The 21,306-nt window shown below is 50.9% G+C and overlaps 3 protein-coding genes across 8 annotated transcripts in view; 2 read left to right on the top strand and 1 right to left on the bottom strand.

The window, feature by feature from the left end:
- USP28 (ubiquitin specific peptidase 28) overlaps positions 1-14,270 on the top strand; it is a 31,228-nt gene extending 16,958 nt beyond the window's left edge. For 3 of the 6 annotated variants that reach the window (XM_015649660.3, XM_015649658.2, XM_015649663.3), the window contains 18 exons: positions 48-124; positions 242-390; positions 2,403-2,530; positions 2,704-2,799; positions 3,166-3,345; positions 4,030-4,244; positions 4,483-4,553; positions 4,858-5,086; positions 6,479-6,682; positions 7,202-7,341; positions 7,529-7,714; positions 8,621-8,716; positions 9,544-9,722; positions 9,816-9,894; positions 10,226-10,305; positions 11,301-11,424; positions 11,939-12,137; positions 13,127-14,270. In XM_015649660.3, the coding sequence (XP_015505146.1) occupies positions 48-124; positions 242-390; positions 2,403-2,530; positions 2,704-2,799; positions 3,166-3,345; positions 4,030-4,244; positions 4,483-4,553; positions 4,858-5,086; positions 6,479-6,682; positions 7,202-7,341; positions 7,529-7,714; positions 8,621-8,716; positions 9,544-9,722; positions 9,816-9,894; positions 10,226-10,305; positions 11,301-11,424; positions 11,939-12,137; positions 13,127-13,302 (2,608 nt within the window). In that variant the 3' untranslated portion in view covers positions 13,303-14,270. Of the gene's footprint in view, positions 1-47; positions 125-241; positions 391-721; positions 799-2,402; positions 2,531-2,703; positions 2,800-3,165; positions 3,346-4,029; positions 4,245-4,482; positions 4,554-4,857; positions 5,087-6,478; positions 6,683-7,201; positions 7,342-7,528; positions 7,715-8,620; positions 8,717-9,543; positions 9,723-9,815; positions 9,895-10,225; positions 10,306-11,300; positions 11,425-11,938; positions 12,138-13,126 lie in introns of those variants that run through there. The other 3 variants (XM_015649661.3, XM_019008911.1, XM_015649664.3) reach the window with 3 other exon arrangements.
- Positions 14,271-15,050: 780 nt separating this feature from the next.
- Positions 15,051-17,241, bottom strand: CLDN25 (claudin 25). Its single transcript, XM_015649669.2, has one exon. It carries the CDS (start codon positions 16,624-16,626, stop codon positions 15,952-15,954), a length of 675 nt encoding a protein of 224 aa, XP_015505155.1. The 5' UTR covers positions 16,627-17,241; the 3' UTR covers positions 15,051-15,951.
- Positions 17,242-17,993: 752 nt separating this feature from the next.
- Positions 17,994-21,152, top strand: LOC107214363 (G protein-activated inward rectifier potassium channel 4-like). The gene is made up of 3 exons (XM_019008912.2): positions 17,994-19,065; positions 19,177-20,362; positions 20,594-21,152. The coding sequence occupies exons 1-3, from the start codon at positions 18,643-18,645 to the stop codon at positions 20,935-20,937; spliced, it is 1,953 nt and encodes a 650-aa protein (XP_018864457.1). The 5' UTR covers positions 17,994-18,642; the 3' UTR covers positions 20,938-21,152.
- The last annotated feature ends 154 nt before the right edge of the window (positions 21,153-21,306 follow it).

Here is a 21,306-nt window from a genome sequence, read left to right as displayed (position 1 = left end):
GCAGCCTCCAGCTGCAAATGAAAGTGTGCTTTTGCTCTGTGAAACAGGAGCCCTGGGGACAAATCTGAAAACCCAATGGTGCAGCTCTTCTACGGGACTTTCCTGACTGAGGGTGTCCATGAGGGTGAGTTAAGGCTTTGGTAGATTCAACTTTTTAACTCCTGTGAGTGTTTTGGAGTTAACCAGGATTTTTTGTTCTCTTGAGTTAGCTCATGGTTTCTGTATGGTTTCCATCATGCAGGCAACAGTTTTTCCAAGATTGAGACCTTTGGTCAGTATCCCCTTCAGGTAAATGGTTACCGGAACCTGAATGAGTGCTTGGAAGGAGCCATGGTGGAGGGAGAGATGGATGAGGCAGCAGCAGCTCAGTCAGTGAAGTATGGACAGGAGGTTAGTTGGACCTGTTTTTGTCAAGCCTTTGGTTTCCTGCGGCAGAAGAGTGCAGCACACACAGTGCAGGGGTAATCTGAGAACTTTAAATGGCAACTGTGGGTGTTCTCTAAGAATTGAATACAAAACATTTTCTGGATACCTGGAATCTCATTTAAATGTCTGTTAGTGTTAGGTGGTCAGACACTAAGTGTGATTAGACACTAAGTCTTCACTGATTTATAAAGATGTCTTGTCCTATGTAACCAGTTCAAAAACTTTATTTTAAATTGCAAAGGTCAACGTCTGCCTCTGAATCAAGTGTGATCAAGTCTCTCTCTTTCTGTTGAAGCCTACCTGTACCTGAGTAGGGGGAGACCTACTGCCTCCATATTTTCGGAGGGTAAAAGTACAGTGCTTAACTCCATGGTATGCCATTTGGAATTTGTCTCTTTCTCCCTATTATATTGTGTACAGTTTGGGGGTTTTCTTCTTGATTTCACTCTTATGTTCTGACTGTGATGATTTTATTTCTTTTTTTAATCTCACTAATCAAAGACCAATCATAAAAAATTTAGTTGCAGCAGGGGGAAGAAGCACCATTGCATTCAGCATCCTCTGTGTGTAAGTGCAGCAAAAGTTAGCTTGAAGAAAGGCTAGGAAAAAACACTGGCAAGGGTATCTGGTGTAGGCAGAGCAGGGAAGAGTGTTTCAGTTCTATGAGAATGTCTGAAAATTGTGTTGCTGTGGTTTAAACTAGCAAAGGAGAAGCTAAGTATTGAGCAGGGGAGCCCTCTTCTGACTCTGGACTCAAATGTTCTGGGTTTTCCTGGTTTCTGCCTGAAGCAGTTCAGGTGCCTTTACAGGCATGATGTGGGTGAAGCTGGTGTTGGCTGGCACTGGAGACAAAGGCACATTGGAGCTCATCAGGCAGGTTGGTTTCAATCCAAGCTTTTTAGTTCCTCAAAATTCTGTCCCAAAATTAAGGGAAATTTGACTGATCATAGAGATGTTTAAATTCTTTTGTCTGCACAGATAGGAGGAAAAGACTCTGCCTTAATTTCTGAGAAGTCTTACTGGGAAAATTGTGCATCTTAGTTTCACTTCCCAGGATGTGGTGGGTAAAGGGTAGCATGATAGGGGACATAGGGAATAGTGTGATTTTGTCTTTTGAGCACCTAGGCAAGTGCACTGAAAGTCAAAGCAGCAGTGGAATTAACAGAAACTTCTCCCAGACTATGGGAGCATAAATCATTCCTTCTTTGTGGTTATGGGCTGCTCTTTAGAAAGCTCTGGTGTGCGGGAGTTTTGTTGTCGCAGCATATCTGACATGAATTCCACAAAGGAATCTGAGCTTAGTGTGCTCGTCCTGAGTCCAGACAGGAGCATGAAGTGGTGGTGCCAAGCTAAGATAGGTGAAGGAAGTTTCTGGCAGTGGATGCTGGAAATTGTTGTGAATCCAGGAAGAGCGAGAGGAAGTGTAAATTAAACTGAGAATTTTTCTTTCAGCCTAACTCTAAAATAGTGTATGAAGCTACAGAAATTAGCTGGGAGTCTTCTCTGAATCCCCTAAATCAAGTAGTTTGCAAGTAGACTGAGAGAGAATAAGGATCCTGGTGCTGCAGGAGGCCTCCTGGTTTGTTCATATGATCTGCCTTAGGAAAGAACTCTCTTGGGGGCTCTTAGATGATGTGCAGATTGTGTGTAGCCTCTGCTAATTTGTGAAATTCAGTGCTGAACTTGTTAATAATCCATCATGCTGGATGCATCAGGCAATGGCAAGTAATGTAGAGAGCAATTATGAGGCTTTTTCACAGTAAAAATGTAAAATGGAAGCATAAATATCTAACTTGTAAAATTTGGCTTTCTGAGTAGTCACTCTGCAAACAAAACCTAATTTAGTGCTTAAAGACAGTCTGAATCATATAGCAGATTTAAAATCAGTCTGAAATCATATAGCATCAGTCTAAAATGTGCCATTAGCAGTCATCTTAAAACAAGTCCCTTTGGGGGCATTTCTGCTTTTGTTACAGCGCTGGTTTACAAAACTCCCACCAGTTCTGACCTTTGAACTCTCCCGATTTGAGTTCAATCAGTCACTAGGACAGCCAGAGAAAATTCACACCAAGCTAGAGTTCCCCCAGACTATGTATATGGACAGGTGAGTTGTCCTGTTGTATGGTATGTTTAAAGCTGTTGCTTTGTTATAAATAAAGAAACTAAAAAGGTTGTTTGGGTGAGCAAGGAAAAGATTCTAAAATATTTACAGAAGATTGTGGATGTTAGAAGTAAACAAATCTCACCTGGCAAACGGGGATCTGTATTTCTGTTTAGATACCTCTACTGCAATAAAGATCTTATTCAGATGAAGAGAGAGGAAATGAAGAGATTGAAGGAGAAAATGGTGACTCTGCAGCAGAAACTGGAAAGGTGAGTAGTCAGCTTTCAGTTTTATTTTTATGGCCTCTGGAGGAGTGTAAGTGTTGCCTTTTAAATGAGCTTTCCAATAGCAGAGAAACTTTTAGGGGAAGGAGAAACAGCAACATGTTTGTTCTGAAACCTGGAAGAAGGAAGTGTATTTTCAAAAACAAACCTGTCTCTTGAATGGTTTCTAAATTTTACTGATACTGTTACAGGAATAAATTCTGTAAGGAGCAGAGTTGACACTGTCAGCTGCACTGGCAATGGAGGTGAGGAAGCCCAGTAGCACATTGCAGAAGAACTTGTTCTTTTGTCGCATGAGGTTTAAACCCATCTCATTTCTTCATTCATACAACACCTTGCATTTTTCCATAGGTACATGGAATATGGCTCTGGCCCAGCCCGTTTCCCACTGCCTGACATGCTGCAGTATGTGCTTGAGTTCATTGCTACAAAGCCAACTGTGGCTGCTTCCTGTGCTCAGAGCTCTCAAACAACACTCCTGCACTCCCAAGCCAAGCCTCGTGTTTTGGACGTGCTTTCACAGCCAGACAGGTCAGTAAACAGAAATAAAAAGGATGCACATGAGAACACTTCACCTCCCAGCTAAATGGTCCTGGGTGTCATTCCAAAACTGTGTTATTTATCTGGGCACTGGTGAACACAATGCTGTAATGTGCAAATGCTTGTGCAAGCAGTGGGTCACTGGTCTGGTTGTTTGGTTCTGTTGGTGTAAATAGAACACTGCATCTTGGTCAGTTCTTTCTCCTTGTCCAAAAGCATCCCTATATTCCTTGGCCAAGCAGCAGTTAAGAACTAAATTTCATGCTCTTTTTGGTTAGGCTACTCATTTTTTTGCTTCATTGACCAGTAAATTACAGCAGTATTGGATTATTATAACCCTGGCCAGCATGGTTGGTTGAACACTCTAAATTAAGCTGAGTAAACTTTCTTAGTAGTGGTGGAAGGAATTTTGAGCATTGCTTGTTGTGGATCTGTGCTTAGAGAGTTCTATGAGAACTTTCCTTAGTATTTTTCTAATATTTTAGTTTGGTCTGTGAAGGCAGAAGTACATTTCAATGTACTTGTTCCCTCTACATTTTATACCATTCTGGAAAGGAAATCCTGTTCCAGCTCTGGAGTAGTTTTTGTTTGGCTTATTTCACATTCTTTTCCAAAAACTAAAAACTAGAGAAAGATGCAAAAACCTGCCCACTACTCTTGGATTTTGCTCCACAGCATAAAAGAAAGGACCGATACTAGGACTGAAGACGAAGCTTTCTTTGTGCCAAATTCTTCACCGCAGCAGAACTCCAGTATGGAGCTCCAGCCTCCTGTTTCACCAGCAGAACTGTCTGAACATCCAGCTCCTCACGTGGTCTCTGAGGAAGAGCTGAACCTGGTTCAGACATGTCTGCAACGATGGAGAAACGAGATCGAACAAGACGTGCAAGGTTGGCCCCAAATGCATTTCTAGTGATTTTCCTTTTGAATGCCTCGCCTGGCTTCCCCTCTGTAGCTTTGCTACAGCCTGAACTACAGATAATTTTGTCCCTGTCCAGAGCTCTGGTCTTGAATTTATCTGATAGTCTCTGCATGGCTTCAAAGTCTTTGAAGTGAAAGGAGCTAGCGTAGCCTGATGAGTAGTCATTAATTTTTATGCATTTCTCTCATTGTTGATGTTCTTGGCAGATCTGAAGGAGTCTATTGCTGGAATCAACCTATGCATTGAACAAATGTACTGTGACCCTCTCCTCCAACAGGTAGGAAATGCAGCTTCTGTACATAAATATTAAACTAGTATTGCTGATCTTCGTTTTTGTTTAGTAGATCTTGGTTTAAATTGCCCTCTTAACTCTTTTTAAATTTCAAGTGATGAAGCAAAGAAAGATTTACTTTTAAAAATCTTGTTTCTTCTTTCCTTAAAAGTAATTTTTCACATAGTAAGGAATTTATCAGATTGCTCGTCTCTTGTGCCATACGACACACTCGCAGTGTTTGTGTACGGAGGTCAGGCAGGAGCAGTCCCTGAGTGCACATCTGAATGATGTCCATGTCACTTTGCAGGTTCCCTATCATTTGCATGCAGTCCTGGTCCATGAGGGGCAAGCAAATGCTGGGCACTACTGGGCCTTCATATATGACCAGGCTCGGAAGAGATGGCTCAAATACAATGACATCTCAGTGACAGAGTCATCGTGGGAAGAGCTGGAGCGAGAGTCGTTTGGAGGCCTGAGGAATGCCAGTGCCTACTGCCTGATGTACATCAGTGACCAGGTGTCCCGTGTAGGTGCAGGTATGGAGCCAATGAGATGTTTGTGTGCCGCTGTGTCTCTTTAGCCTGCATGATCATTACATTCCTCAGCTTCCCCAGCACAGCTGTCTTCTGACAGAGCACAAAACTTCAGCCCAGACAGGATTGAATTAGTCTGCTTTGTGCTCAATTAATTTCTAAATCCTTGATAGGGCTGAAAACTTCCAGGAGCAGCATCCAGGTCAGACTGGAAACAGCACCTCATGCCTGAATTATGTGTGTACAGACTCACACTGCCCTTTTGCCACATTTAACATGCCTCTAGTGCTAGTGTTCTTCATCTTGACTTTTGGTAGTGTTTATGTGGCAGCATTTGTTTCCTCAGGGCATGTGAAATGCCTCATACTTTATCTCTCCCATTTTTATCACACTTCCTGACTTGTTTGCTTGGTCTTTGACGGTTCTGTTACACTGAATCTAAATGGGCTCTTTTTTTTGTGCAGCCTTTCCCTGAGAGGTTTGGGTATCTGAGTGGCTCAAACTTAGTGTGTTTGCAGTGCCAGTGTATAAATAGTTTTGTGGAGAAATTGCTGTGCACGTGGCTCTAGACATGGCAAACAGCTGTACAAGGACCCCATAATTTCACGCATGGCTCATTTTGATGTAATAAGTGGAAAGAAACAATGGAAAGCTGACATTCTGTTCATTGCTAAATGTGGCTGATGAGGATCTGGAGGTTGTTCTTTGTTTTCTTACGGCAGTTCTGAAATGAACCCAATGGAGTGGTTTTTTTCTCCTATTTAATGCAATTTTTTGTTGTTTTTTAAAGCATTTTGCAACAGGTGCATAAAAATACCTGCTGTAGAAAGTTGCCATTTGTTTTTGATAAATTTTAGGGCTTGTCTGAAGCTGATGCTGCTTGGGTTTTGTGCTATTTTAAAAGTGTTTACGGAAGTAGATCTAAAAAGCATTAAGAAATATCAGCATGACACTCGTGCTGTAGAACCCATGCAGCCCTTACCTTTACCTGCTGTAGAGTGACAAAGGTGTGTCATCTCTGGCTGGGCTGTGAGCTTTCCAGGTGTTGGCAGTTCAGTGCAGTTCCTTGTACAACTGGAGCCCTTGGATCAGGATGTGTCTGACCTGCATCAGCAGGCACTGGTTCTGGAATTGCTCTGTGTAAATGCTGTCCCATAGTGGAACAAAACAGGGGTTTGCTTTAGATAGATTTGTCTGTAGATTTGTCTTTATTTTTGCACCTTTGCTTCTGGATCACCTTAAATTACAGAGCCAGTAGAAAATGTGGCTTCTTTCCCCTTTTATCCTTCAGCCAATTTCCTCCTGGTTGCCCATGATATTGTGTGTGTGCTTAGTCCCTAAGGGTGGTTTCCTGCCACGGTGTGTTTCCTTACGCCAGCCTTGCGTTTCCTGCAGATGGGGATGAGGGCCCAGAGGCTAGACAGTTCCAGAAGGAAGTGGAAGCTTTGTCCCCAGAACTGAGACACTACATCCAGGAGGACAACTGGCGCCTGGAGCAGGAGGCAGAGGACTGGGACGAGGAGCAATCTTGCAAGATTCCTCAGATGGAGCCTTCGCCTACTTCTGAATTGCAGGACCTCTCCTCTGAGTCAGGACCAGGTAATCTCACTCTGAATTTGCAAACTGTGTTGGAACCAGGAACAGCCAGCTGGTCACCAGTACCACTGTGCTGAAGCCTTGCACAGATGTGTCAGAATGCAGGAACAGGTGCAAATGAGGCAGCAAAGGCAGTGCTGGAGGCTCTGCCCTGACAGTGCAAAAGACTGTTCTGCTGGTTTTTCATGTGCATCCTTCCAAGCCTGTCCCCAGAAATGCTGTTTCCCATTCATTTAATCATCATGCGCTAGTATCAGTTCATTTCCAGCTTTTTCTTTTTTCATAAATGTCGAGTGGACAAATGCTGTTTGCTGGAGTGGGAAACGTTTCTTGGCAATCCCTGATGACATGTGCCATTCCCACTGGAAAGGGGTACGCGCCCGCTCGCGTGGAGTGCCTTCACCTCTGGGGTGAAGGTGGCAGCTGTGTAAAACTGCATGGACAAGCTGTAAAACATTTTAGAAAAAGACAGAAAAAATCTTGCAGCTCTTTCTCACTAGTACCACACATCTGTCCTGACAGAGCAATCGCCACTGTGTGAGCAGAGTGTGCGCTCCCTGTCCTCGGAGCACGCCAGGATTGCCAAGGAGCAGACTGCCAAGGCCATTGCCAACACTGCCGATGCCTATGAGAAGAACGGTGTCGAGGCAGCTCTGTGCGAGGTAGGAGCTGAGCCTTGGCCCAGGAAGTTTCCCCTTGTCTCCATATTAGCCTTCTTAATAGACCTTTACTTTTCCCATTTCTGTGAAGTTCTGTAGCTGTACCACATTTAGCTCGGTCCCCTTTGGCTTTCCTGTATTCTGCTTTGGATTTTCTTACTCTCTTTCTTCTTTTTCTTCTTGGCCACAGCGCAAGGAGGTAGAGCCGCTGAAGGCCCATCCAGGAGAAACATCCCCCACAGTTCAGGCAGAGCAGCCCCAGGACACTCAGGAAGCAGAGGCTGCTGCCCAAACTAGCTCACAGGTCTCTGAAGTGGAAATCCCCAGTGTGGGGAAGATTCCCGTTAGATCCGATGCAGATGGATATAATGAGGAGGTACAGATCCCAGTGCAGGGGTTAATTACTGCTGCTTGTTAACCTGTAGCTTTGTAGTTAGCTGGCTTTGAGCTGCCCTGAGGGTGGGTGTGATAGTGTCTGTCACAGGAACAACACCCTGTACAAAGTTATTTTTCCCACTGTGGAGGGGAAGGGAGACCACATAGTTTCATCATTCCATTTTTAAATGCCATCAGAAAAGGAGCTCTGTAAGAGCACTCAATTTGTCAATCTGCATGTTGGTTGTAAGTCCTCTTTCTCACACAACTGTATCAAAATTGATCCTACCTGTGGTAATTTATTTACATGTCTCTTTTCTGGCTTCAGTTACTGTTTTGTCCCCAGTCAAAGACCTTAATCCCAACAGCATAATTTACATACCCCACCCACTGATTGTTTGGGGTCTGATTTTAACCATTCTCATACATGCTCAAGCAGTGTTTTGGAAGTTCTCTCACAAGTTGGATTTCACACAAACCCTGGGGTTGTCACTCCTTGAGTAGGTTTGATATGTTCTTGTGTGATGTTGGCTTGAGGAACTGCTGCACCACAGGTTCTGCATTCATTTTACATGAATTAGGAAAACAGAGTGGGACATGGGGACATGGCCAGTATCCTTTACCTTCTCACTTGTTGAATTTAAAAATTCAGGAGTTTGGAGTGACCAGCCTTGAGATCTTTAAATGCCTAAACAAAAGCCCTGCATGTAAAAATGCATGTGATGGATAGAGTCAGTAGCATGCAAGTAACTCACAGCCCCAGTTATCACACCTGTACTCATACAATTTCCTTTAAACCTTACCTTTTGAAATTTTCTTCCATTCTTCACTATGCCGTCTCTTCTTTCCCTGTCTGTTACTGTTTTCCTTGTTCCTGTTTGTGTCTGTTCTCCTGCTTTCATGGTAGGTGATGCTGAGTCCAGCCATGCAAGGTGTCATCCTGGCTATTGCAAAAGCCCGCCAGACCTTTGATCGTGATGGGTCTGAAGCAGGGCTTGTTAAGGTATTGATTTGTTTGCTAAATCAAATAGTATGGATATCTGTTTTCCCAGAATAGAGAGTATGTGCCATATTGACAGATCAGGAATGTAAAGGGAACGATTTGTGCAGTTTTTCTTCTAGTTAATGGCCTTTGCCCCGAATTTCAGTTACAGTGACAAGATATCCATGGGTTCAAAACAATTTTTAGAGCTTGTAAGAGAACACCTTCCTCCCAAGACAAACAGCAACTTTCCTTTTTTCTGCTTGTTCTTTTAGTACTGTAAAATTTGGTTTTTTGGTCTTGAACATACTTGCTTACAGTGACCTCTGTTGTCAAAGATGTCCTCAAGAAATGTCTGTGTGCACAGGGGTTTAAAAGCATAGCCAGTGCCAGATGCTGAAGCTGGTGTTAGATTTTACAGGCAGGTAGATTTAACTAAAAATACCACATGGAAAGAATCATCCCTGTTGATACTCTATGGGAATATAAATCCCAAGATACTCTTGCACCTCCTGCATGTACAAGTGTGTCCCGGTGGATTTTGGCAGACTGAGCACTTGTTGAAATCCGTCTAAGGCAGCTGTGCCCCCTTTCTCAAAGGCATTTGCACACCCTGGCACATTTGGAAGTTCACGCTTCATGCCTGGGGTTTGCCTGGCTGTGGGGGCCATTGGTTTAGAGTTGAGGTGTTGATGGGCTTCCATCCACCCCTGGAATATCACTAGCAGAGAGGCTTGGTGTCACCATAGGAGTCCCTTTGAACAGGACAGGTCTTGAGCTCCTGTTGGCTGCTGTGGCATTCCCACGGGCAGGCAAGTGGATCCATCAGTACTGTGTTCTGTTGGCAGGCATTCCATGAGGAGTACTCCCGGCTGTACCTGCTTTCCAAAGAGACCCCAACCCCCCAGAACGACGCCCGCCTGCAGCACGTGCTCATCTACTTCCTGCAGAACAACGCTCCGCAGCAGGTGGTGGAACGGACCCTCCTCGAGCAGTTTGCAGACAAAAACCTCAGCTATGATGAACGGTGAGTGCCTGGGATTCCAGGGTAGGCTTTTCCCACCTGGATGTGGCTGGGGCCCACTGTTGTGATTTTCTCCTTTCTGCTTACATGGAGCAGGTCCATCAGCATCATGAAAGTGGCACGGGCAAAGCTGAGCGAAATCGGTCCTGACGATGTTGACATGGAGGAGTACAAGGTAAGGGACCAGAGAGCTGCTTCTGGTCTTTGATGCTGTCCTAGCTGGATCTGTCCAAACTGGGAAATGTGGGGCACAGCATGGAGCTGTGTGGCCAACACAGTGGTCGCTGCATGCCTGTTGGCAGCAGGTGTCTGCAGGAGAGCGCTGAGGGAGAAGGAATACAATGGAAATCCGAGCTTGGAGGAGTGTCTGCAGATCGCTAAATTCATTTATGTGTCAGTTATGAGAGACATTTAAACACTTCAAAGGGTAGAATCGGGGACCCCAAACTATGGCTGTGAGTGTTCCAGGTGAGACTGATGCTCTGCTTCCCTCCTGCTCCTCACAGAGATGGCACGAAGACTACAGCCTTTTTCGCAAGGTGTCCATTTACCTGCTGACAGGGTTGGAACTCTACCAGAATAGAAAGTAAGTTCCTCTAATTGTGTTTGGACAAGATAAGCTGTAGCTAAAAGTAAAGACCACTTGGACAAAAAATTTTCTTTCTGAACCACAATGGTCTGTGTTTGAGGCCAGTGGGTGCTTTTTTGGATCTGCTAATAGCTCTTCTTGAATCCACAATTGAGCTGGTTAACAGGTTAAAAGTTATAAAGCTGAGCTGCTGGCTGGCTGCCTGATAGTTTCTGAGAGTTTCCCCTAAGATTTCCCTTTGGGAAGCAGAGCTTTATATTCTGTTTGCCAGAGATGGGTTTGCAGGAATGATTGCCATCACTTTGGGATTTTTCGCCTTGGACTCCTGTACTTAAATGAAACTGCCTCAAAATGGATGTTATGCTTTGGGTAAACACATACTTTGGAGTCCTCTAGGCTTAAAGAGCCTTGGTTTCCTCCTCACCATTCTAGAACCTGTATTTTCCATAAATGGTGCAGGCTTTCAGAAATTATTCCTGGATGGAAACAGAACTGAATTCCAAGGTGGTTTGCAGTGATGAGCCACCAAATTCAGGTGGGCAAATCAACATGAGGCATGACAAGAGCAGCTTAGAATTCCCCCAAATTGACCTAATGCCTGTCAACAGTTCTGTTTTCTCACCTGAAGCTTGAAATGTGTGAGGATCTCAAAAACAAAACTTTCTGCCCTTCTTGGGGTGTGCTCTCATAGTGCAGTTCCTGGAGCAGGACAGAAAATGAACACAGAACAAACACATTGTGCATGAATTTGGTTTTAAGGGGCTCTGCCCAGACACTTACCTGGCATTCTGGGCAAAAAGGAGCAGGAATGGCTTGACATGGAGCATCTGCTCATGTGTGCTTTGCCAAGGAAGAACAGTTTTTCCCTTTGGTCCTGCTGCTGTTCCATCCAGGCCCAGCAGGAAAGGTTTCCTGAACTGAGCCAAGGGACTGGCTGTAGTCATTGGCCCTGGCAGAGCCTGAGGCCTGCAGAGCTGACCCTTTTCTTCCAGATACCAAGAGTCACTCACCTACCTGGTCTACGCCTACCAAAGCAACACCAAACTGCTGCTGAAGGGAACCAACCGAGGCGTGAGCGAGTCGCTGATTGCCTTGTACAGAAGGAAGTGTCTCCTGGTTTGTATTGAGGAGCTCAGCACTCACTTCTGGAGGGGAGGGGAGGGGAGGGGAGGGAGCAGCCAGGGCACCATGGGAGCCAAGACCACTGTGACTGTTTCTGTTATGTCTATTGACATGATTCTGCCCCTTGCTGAGTACCAGCAGCAATATGGAAAGCAAATAATAATCATAATTCAATTAAAGAACATGCCACATAGGTTTCAGGGCATCTAGGCAAAGGCAGATCTGTATCTTGCCATCTTCAAACCAGAATTGTAGATAAGCTGTATGTTCCCTGTATACAGATACAGAAAATTGTATGTATGTGTATGAATATGTATATTTTCAAGTTTGTTTTCTGTGGTATGTTTCCCATGACTGAAAGTGGCTGTTCCATCAGAACCTGGTGCTGTCAGTCCTTTTCTCTGCATGGCTACCAGTGCAGGGCCCAAGCTGGGCCTTTACTGGAGAGCTGTCCACAGTCCATGCTTGTTCTTTACAAGTCTGTCCCCAATTCTCCTTCCACCGCCAGAAGCTGAATGAGGTGGCAGCTTCTCTTTTTGTCAGCTGTGAAGAAGCTCATGTGTCAGAGGGTGTGAGCATCCTGAATGAGCTGATCATCCCCTGCATGCATCTCATGAACAACTTTGAGATCTCCAAAGAGGACGTGGATGCCATTGAGATCATGAGAAACCGCTGGTGCTCCTATTTGGGACGAGAAGACATGGATGGTAGGAAATGGCTGCTGTTCATGGGCAGGGTAGTATCTGGATCTGAACTGGGAAAGAAGGACCATCTAAATTAAATTCCTGATGTCTACACTGCAGCCCAACAAGGCCCTTCTAATTGTGTGAGGAAAAACGCATTTGAATCACCCATTAAATCCTATTACAGAAGAAATTAATCTTTTGCACTAAAACAAGCTGCAAAAGGGTCCCTCATCCCTAAAATGGGACAGCTGATGTCCCAAGAATGGCTTAGAGTTCCCTTGAGGGGTTTGGGTCTTCTGTTAGGGTTTCTCCCAGAGTGGAGGTACCCAGGAATAGCAGGTGAATGCAGACATGATTGGTGGTGTTGCATGCTCCTCTTCAGGAAGGAGGAGAGCAAGTGTTATCAGAGGCCAGGGTTATGGAAGATGGAATCAGGGAGCAGATTTGGGGCATCTCTGCCTTCTGAAGGGGAGTTTGTCATTGTAAAGCTGAATGTTGGTTCTGGGCAGCTGTTCTTGTTCTGAATTTTCTTCTGGAGTCAGCCTCTGTGACTCCAGGTCATTTCTCTTCAGACAAATTGGTCTTGATCTGTGCATGAAGGTCTGGGGAGTCCCTGCAGAGTTTTTATCCCTAATAGAGGGTTAACTTGATGAAAGAAAATTATGGAAAAACACAGAGGTTTGTTCTCAAAATACAGTTGTAAGAATTCATATGGATAGATTTATCCCAGTTCCTGGACTGGATGTGACAGCCTTTGCTTATGCAGAAGGTTTTAAAGAACCAGAAGCCGAGTGCTCGCCCCTCGTGGGTGAGCTGGCTCTGGTGTTGCCTGCTCTTCTTCAGCCCATAGTGGCTGTGCTGTGCTGTGCTGTGCTCAGCCCTGGTGATGGGGCTGGGTGGCTCTCACACAGGGAGAGGAGTCTGCAGAAAGCATCACAGCTCCTTGACTCGGGGCCTGGAGCGCTCTGCCATATGCTGCACTGACTGTTTCCTCCTTTCCCCCTTGACAGCAAAGCTGCAGATGAAGCTGGGTGAGCTGCTGCCCCGGCTTCTGGACGGCTCCACTGAGGTCATTGTGCTGAAAGAGCCCCCGAAGATCCGACCCAACTCCCCTTACGACCTGTGCAGCCGCTTTGCGGCCGTGATGGAGTCCATTCACGGGGCCTCGGCCGTGGCGGTGAAGTAGCCCCGGGCCGCTCACCGTGGGGCCTCTGCCCGCCTGCCCGGGGCTGGTGCTGGAGTGGGGGAGGAGAGGGGGCGCTTGGGATTCCAAGCTGTGTTCTTTGTACATATGAGCAGGTAAAAAGCAGTATTGCACTTGTGAGGCAGAACGTAAGGCAGTAACACAAAGGACCTGGACCACTGTAACAGTGCAAGGCGCAGGCCCTGGCAGCACCGTGGGGCCCAGCCAGGCTCCACAGGTTCTTCTGTCATGGCAGCCTAGATGCAGCCCCTGGGCCCACGATGGCACAGGAGCCCAACTCTCTCAGCACTGTGCACTGTGGCTGGGCTGTCGGGCACTTTCACAGCTCCCTGAATGGTCTCTGCCAGAGGCTGCGTGCTCCAATCCAGCCAGACTCCTGCTGATGGGAGCCTGGGCTGAGTGAGGAGGAGGCAGCAAGGAGCAGTGGCTCACGCTCTGTCGCGTGGGCAGTCATGCACACAGCTGCGTGTTCTGGTCAAGTCAAGCAGGCTTTTGCCTTTTGTATTCCAGCTGGCACCAGAAATCACACAGGAGCCTTCCTTGGAGAGGCACAGGCAAATCCTGGCAGTGAGGAGCCAGGACGGGGCTGTGGGTTTGTGCCTGGCAGGAGCTCACTGGCTCAGGGCAATCACATCACCCCAGAGGATATTCTCCTCATGGCCAAAAGGCAAACTTCCTTCTCCCTTTGGGTGGTGGGTCAGGGCTGGATTAGTGTCAGTGACAACATTGAGGGCTCAGATCAGCTCGTTGTGTTGGTGGTGGGTGTTTGTGTTGACTTTGTTAAAAAAGTGCCCTGTTGGCATTTCCTTCTGCGGTCGCCCTGTGCATTTGAGCTGCAGTGGTTGTAAGCCAGAACTTCTGAGTCAGTGGAGGGGGATCCTGTTTTTTGGAACTATGCAGAGTTTTCTAACAGTGCAATAAAAGCATTTGTTCTATGTTAGAATGAAAAAGCTCCTTCCATGTCTTTATTTCACTCTAGGGTTCTGCCTGAAGGTTCCTCCTGTACAAAATGTGTTGTCTTTAGCAAAGCTGCCTTAGGCTGGTCCTACCATCCTGTCAGGGGGTGTTTCCCCAGTACTTAAGAATAAACCGGTCCTGTGGGAGAATCTTGCACTCTCCCAATGACTTTATGATGAAGTGGAGCTGCCATTATCCACAGGCACGCTGGCTGCCAGTGTCCCAGCAGCCACCCGTGCCTCCTCAGGGACCAGGTGCTGCAGTGCCGGCGTGCTGCTTTGTCAGGAGTACAGAGTGGTGCCAGGGATGTCATGGTATTTGTACTGGGCTGGACAGGATTGTTCCCAGGCTGGAAGCCCTTGCTCACTGTCCTGTCCTCCCATTTCCCAAGGGAGTTACAGCCAAAACAGCCTCTCTGCTCCCAAGGGCAGCTGGCAGGGGGTGCAGCTCCTTGGAAGGTGATGGCCAGGAACACTGCCCTCCCCCCGGTTCTGCCTTGTTTGATTCCTTGTCAGAAGGACTGAGCAACCCGCCTCTCCTACTCCACTCTCGTACTACCAACTCTGTCCCCAGTCCTGCAGCATCAGAACTCGCAGGGATCATCACTGTTCCCTCTCCTTGCCCACCCGCTCCTTCCTCTCCTCCAACTGAGCAAAGTGCAGGTTTCAAAATGGGACTTAGAGGGAGCGGACTTTGCTTCCCCCAGGAATGCCGCTGTCGGCCGGGCCTTCCTTGAGATGGGTCACGCGCCCACAGCTTTGAGCCTGCAGGGATTAAACCAGCGGTGAACTCCGTTTTCAGCCAGTGCCGTGGCAGCGGGCAGGCCCCTGTCAGGACTCCGGGTGCTAATCCAGCCTGATGGTCCATGCTCTTGCTCACAGAGGTGTGTAATCAGCCTTTATTTTTACAGCTGAATCAGGAAAATGTGGAAGGAACAGTTGAGACCTGCAAAAACCCTTTCTTGCCTCTTGTGCACAGGTAAATGATGCAGTCGAGGAACTTTTGACACAGAGGTCTGTGGCACTTATCGGCTTTATCATCTTAGCCATGAGAAGATGAAGGTCCTGCAGGGCACGCGGTCACTGCCATCCCACCTTTGCAGCAAGAGCAGAACTTGGTGCTGCCTTGTCTCACATTTTCTCCCTTCCCCCTTGTTTTCCATTTTCCCTCTCTTTTCCTCCAATCTTTTCTGGAGAGACCAAACCATAGCTGCAGCACCAGTGCTGCCCCTTGCAACTCCCACCCTGCATCCCACTTCTGCAAGATACAGCTGCGTGTTCAGAGCACAGACACACTGCCAATGGACATGATAATTTATTGCAAATACATCAGAGCGACACAGAAGTGCAAGGCAAGAGCTGCTGCGCTGGGGCACAGCATTAGGCACGAGAGACTTGGCTACAGGGCACTCGCCAGGGATGCCAACAGTGTCACCAGCAGGACAAAGTGCTGCCCGCTGCTTGTTGCCTTCCCACGCTTGCTTGGTGAGTGCTGCGGGGAAATCTGCTGCTCCTTAACAGAGAAAAGTGAAGCAGACACGCAGAGGAAGGTGAGAAACCTTCAGAGGTAGAGCAGAGCTGCGTAGCAATTAGCAAATCATCCTGTGAAACAAGCAGGAACCCTCCCTGCCAGGGGAAGAGCCACCAGATGCAAAGGGCACAGCACCCTGAGGCTCTAGATGACCAAGTCTGCGTTTTTGGGGTGCAGGTGCTGGCTGCCAGCCAGACCTGGCTCAGCGGGGACCCGGCGGCAGGCGGAGGCCAGCGGCGCTCTGGTCCTCGTGGAGCGGGCGCTGCAGGCGAGGAGCAGCCCGCCAGCGGCGAGGAAGGCTCCGGCAAACCACCCCAGGAAGGTGGCCTCCCCAAATTCCCACCTGGGGACGATGTCGGGGACAGTCTCGTCCCAGAAGTCGAGGACGGTGTTGTAGGCGACCCAGGAGACTGGCACCAGGGTGGTGATCCCTGCTATGCCAAGCGTCGCTCCCCCGCCAAGCAGGAGCCGCCGCTTTCGCCCGGGTTTGTCCTCACAGGTTCTCCAGCCCTCCAGCCCCAGGGCAGCGAGGAGACAGCCCAGCAGCCCCAGCCCGTTGGAGAGGCACATCAGGAGGCGAGAGATGCGCAGCTCGGGGGGCAGCGCCAGGAAGGAGCCGTGGGCTTGGCATTCAACCACCCCCTCCTCCTGAGTGATGCAGACCTGCCAGAGCCCCATGTTCCAGACCTCCAGCTCGTTCAGGTCCAGATTGAGGTTCTTCCAGAGTGGCACGAAGGTGGTGACGCAGGAGCTGATCCATCCGAGGAGAGCCAGCAGCATCCCCCCGCCCTGCGCCTTAGCCCACCAGCCCCCGGCCATGCTGCTGCCGCCGCCCCGCTAACCTCCGGGCCCGGATTAGCCGTCCCGAGCGGCGGCCGCGGGCATTAGCGCTTGTGGAGCAGCGTCCGCCCGGCCGCCGGCCGCGTCTGCCGCCCGGGGGGGCGAATTCAAGCCTGCTCCTCCAACGCCGGGGTGTGGCCACGGTCGTTTTTCCGCTAGTGTTGGTTTTTCCACGCTAAAAGCAGAGCCCGGCTCAGCAGGAAAAGTCGGATGCATCCCGGCGGTAACTCCGGGCTGTGTCCCGCCGGTGCCTCACCGTGCCCGGGAGGGTTAAACCAAAGCACGCGAACCCTCCGAGCCTCGGTCACCCCGCAGCGAGAGCCTTGGCAGGGAAAGAAATTCACGGCGGCAGCAGCAGCTCCAGCCTCGGTGGGACACGGCTGGCACCCCAGCACAAGATGCAGGCAACAGAGAGCCGGCATCAGGCTTTTCTCAGGAGTCAGTGCCTCGCTTGGAGGCCTTGATCCTAATTCGGTCATTAATTAAATATGCAAAAGAGCCTTTGAGAGCTGCGTTGAGAATGGGGATGTCCGAGGGAGGAAGCAGATGTGCCCTGCTTCTCGCAGGTTGGCACTGATCACCCTGTCCTGCACCCAGCACTTCACCAGCAGAGGCGACTCATGGCGCTTCTGTGAGGAAGCTGTGTGTGAGGAAAGTGTTGTCCTGATAGGAGACACTCTGATGCAAACACAAAGCTGGGGAAAACCCATGTACATCAGCTTGGTCTGGTGGAAGGTGCTCCTGTGGCAGGGGGTTGGAGCTGGACTGATCTTTAAGGCCCTTTCCAACCCAAACTATCCTGGGATTCTATGAAAACGATGAAAATAAGCGTCAGGAAAATCCTAAGTTTGTACTGGCACTCGGCTCCCATCCTCCCCCACGTGCGTTCCCTCCACAGGGTCCAGCTTGCAGATTCATCTTCCCTGGGAGATTAACGACTAATCTCTCCTTCATCCGCCGTCTTTCTTATCTGTATCGGGAGCCAGACTGGAAATTACTGAGTCCTGCTGGTCCCGGGGTCCAGCTCTGGTGAGTGTCAGGAGGATCTTTGCAGGGGGCTCCCACAAGGAGGGGGCGAGGGAGCACGGACCGCGTTCAACGTGGAAGCACAGACCAGGCAGGAGAAAGGGGATGTTTTCCAGCCCTTGCTCACCATCCCGTTCCTAAGAGCAGACAGAGAGCATCATCCCAAGGGCAAGAGCAGGGAAATCCACTGGGAAACCCCTCCTGCTCCTTCCCCCAGGCATTGGGGCACCTGCTCCTTCCGATTAAATCGTCTCAAGGTAATTGTGCCTGTCATTGAGACAGATTAACGGGTGACCTTCTGCCGCTGGAGCAGGATTGGCGGCCGACGCCGAGCTCCCAGTCCTTCTTTCCCTCCCACCGGCCACGGTGGCACAGCCCGGCAGAGGATTCCCATCCGCAACCGGTGGGAAGATGCCCGGCAGTGGCCGGGGCGCAGCGGGAGCCACAAGCCGAGAACGACGCCGGCCAGGCTGGCAGCCGCTCTGCCTGGACATGAGGTGGGTGTCTCCTGTGCCCAGGGGTCCGGGGAGCCGGGAGGCTGGTCCGGATAGTGCCATCCTCCATCGTCGCACTGAGGACCGCTGGTCCCGCTGCTCTGCAGTGGCAGAGAATGCTCGGCGGAGGCAGAGCGCCAATACTCCCACCCCATCCCCACCCCTATCCCCGCAGGTCGCTGCGCTCCGGGTTGCGTTTCCAGGACCATGAGCTCCCATCACGTCTCCCCACGGGCACCGGCTGGATTCAGCCTGTCCCGAGGAGCCCGGCTCTGGGGTCTGCATCTCTCTCACAGGCTGTCCTTCCTCCGCACCTAGGGGCCATCCATTTCTGCTCGGAGCGTCTTAGAGAGCCGGCAGCTACCGCCACGGCCTGGAACAACTGTGGAACAGTGCCTTAGGCGGTCACCCGGAGCTTGCCGGCCGCCGGGGCTGCTTCCCACCGGAGACGAATGCCTCCTTCCCCGGCATTGCAATGCAATTATGGCCCTTAATGGGCTTAGCCATCTGGAGCCAGCCCGCAAGCACCCCGGCACAGCTCGGGAGCTGGGACAGGCTTTGCTGGGCAAGGGGGGCCCCCCTCCAGACCCCGGCCCCTGGGGCTGCGGAGAGGGGCCGGAGCCCCAAGCTGCTTTCCGTGTCCGAAATAACTCCCCGCTTTGTCTCCCCACGGCAGGACCGAGCGCCCAGCACGGGGCTGAGCGCCCGCCCCGGCGCCGCCATGGTGCTCCCCTGCGCCCGCAACAGCGGCGGCGCCGGCGGCTGGCTGCCCCCCGAGGAGCCCCGCGGCCGCAGCAACTCCATCCCCCCGGCACAGACCCCCACGGCCAAGCACATGCTGGCCTACCTGCCCCGGCCGCCCACCGACACCAGCCGCTACGGCACCTTCCCCCAGAAGGTATGGCTCGCACCCGGGCTCCGGGGCATCCTCGGCACACGGTGCCACCGGGTGCTCGCGGTTGTTGTCGGAGGTGATCTCTCACCGACGGGCTCCTTTCCCCCCCCGCAGCCCGACCTCCCGGCCGCCCCCGGGGCTCTGGTGGAGGACGGCGGGAAGCCGGCCGCCGCCACCAGTGCCAAGAGAGGCACTCCGATGCCAAACTACCCATCTGCACCCCGGCACAGCGGCTTTGTCCCCGGTGAGCCATCCCTGCCGCCGAGCCGCGGGAGCCTGACCGCCCAGCACCACCGTGGCCGGCCGTCCTGGTGCCCACCGCCTGCCCCGCAAGAGGCAGGTGCCCGCTTGTACCCACTGCACGCACTGAGCGTGGCCAACATCCCCAACTCGTCACGCGGCAAGACCTCCGCCCGCAGCTCCACCATTCCCACCCCAGAGGGGCTGCAGAGCCGGCGCTGCAAGCTGCTGGAGGAGGACAGCCCCATGGTCCAGGCCGGCAAGCGGCAGCGGCAGCGCTATGTGACAAAAGTGGGCAAGTGCCAGGTGAATCTGGGCAACATCCAGGACAAGAAGAGGTTTCTCTCAGATATCTTCACCACCATTGTAGACCTCAAGTACCGCTGGTTCCTCTTTGTCTTCATGATGTGCTACATCATCACCTGGGTGGTCTTTGGCTTCATCTACTTCTTGGACGCCTGGCTGCGGGGTGACATTGGACACCAGGGTGATCCCGAGTGGGAGGCGTGCATCGAGAACGTGGATGGCTTTGTCTCTGCCTTGCTCCTCTCCGTGGAAAGCCAGCGGACCATTGGCTATGGCACTCGGATGGTGACAGCCAACTGTGCCGAGGGCGTCATCCTGTTGATAGCACAGTCCATCGTCGGTTCCATGATCGACGCTATGATGGTTGGCTGCATGTTCGTTAAGATCTCCCGGCCCAAGAAGCGTGCCCAGACCCTCATCTTCAGCAAGAACTGCGTCATCTCCCGCCGGGACGAGAAGCTCTGCCTGATGTTTCGTGTGGGGGACCTGCGGGAAAGCCACATGGTGGATGCCAAGATCCGGGCAAAGCTGATCAAGTCCCGTCAGACGGCCGAGGGGGAGTTCATCCCCCTGGAGCAGTCAGAACTGAACCTGGGCTATGACACAGGGGAGGACCGTCTGTTCCTGGTGGAGCCCCAGATCATCTGCCACGTCATCAACCATCACAGCCCTTTCTGGGACATGTCAGCCGAGTCACTGCGCCGGGAGCAGTTTGAAATCATCATCATCCTCGAGGGCATCGTGGAAGCCACAGGTAAGTGGTCCGGGGCGGGGGGGTCAGGGTGGAGAGGGGTGGCTCCCCTGGGGTCTTGGAGATGCTGGGCAAAGCTGGGCCCAGGAGTGGCATGATGTGGAGTGGCAAGAGATGCTCGGGGTCAAAACTGTCTCCAGAGGGTCATGGGTGATGCAGGGCTGGAAGCCCCTTGTTAGGCAGCAGGGGGCTCCTTGTGGCACCCAGCACAGCTCAGCCGTTGTTTTGCTGCAGGAATGACGTGCCAAGCCCGCACCTCCTACACAGAGGACGAGATCCTCTGGGGATACCGCTTCGAGCCCTGCATGTCCCTGGAGAAAGGCGCCTTCCAGGTGGACTACAGCCGCTTTGAGATGACCTTTGAGGTGCAGACACCAGCAGCCAGCGCCAAGGAGCTGCACGAGCTGAAGGAGCTGGAGCAGCAGGAACACTCCACACTCAGCCTCTACTGGGACCACCTCCTGCAGCCCTGCGCGCTGCCGGGACCCAGCGAGGACGTGCTGGTGGGGATGAGCGTCCCCAGCAGCGTGGCTGAGGGCATCAGGGATGAGCCACCAGAGCGAGAATTCCCTGCCTGAGCTGCTCCGGGGACCATGGGCCGCCTGGCCGTGCCCCGGCCCGGCTGGTGCCCGCGGGTGCCCCACGCCAACAGTGCCATAGCCCTTTGTGGGCTGAGCCCTTTGTGGGCTGAGCCCTTGTGCCCTCGCCCCACGTGTTCCCCCGGCTGCAGCCAAAGGGCATTATTTTTGTTAAGCTGTTCTTTTGTAACAAGGAATACAAGGCGTAACTAGTGGGCAAGTAAAGGCTGTTCATGACAAAACCAGCCAAGCATCAGCCACGTTTGTTCTGGAGGAACCCTTGGTGGGGGTCTGGTCAAAGAAGAGCCCAGAGCCCCCCAGTGCCTTGGGCTTGGTCCTGCACCACCTCACAGACCCTGACATAGCCCC

Source organism: Parus major, chromosome 24 (assembly GCF_001522545.3).
Source record: "Parus major isolate Abel chromosome 24, Parus_major1.1, whole genome shotgun sequence".
Taxonomy (NCBI): domain Eukaryota; kingdom Metazoa; phylum Chordata; class Aves; order Passeriformes; family Paridae; genus Parus; species Parus major.
Note: the sequence above shows the minus strand (reverse complement) of the source record. Positions and strands in the feature narration are given on the sequence as shown.

Bases quoted from the DNA above. Each gene is read 5' to 3' on its own strand.
- CLDN25 (XM_015649669.2), bottom strand. From the start codon at position 16,626: ATGGCCGGGGGCTGGTGGGCTAAGGCGCAGGGCGGGGGGATGCTGCTG.
- LOC107214363 (XM_019008912.2), top strand. From the start codon at position 18,643: ATGCAATTATGGCCCTTAATGGGCTTAGCCATCTGGAGCCAGCCCGCA. The intron at 19,066-19,176 runs GTATGGCTCGCA...CCCCCCCCGCAG, and splicing joins ACGGCACCTTCCCCCAGAAG to CCCGACCTCCCGGCCGCCCC. The intron at 20,363-20,593 runs GTAAGTGGTCCG...GTTTTGCTGCAG, and splicing joins GGGCATCGTGGAAGCCACAG to GAATGACGTGCCAAGCCCGC.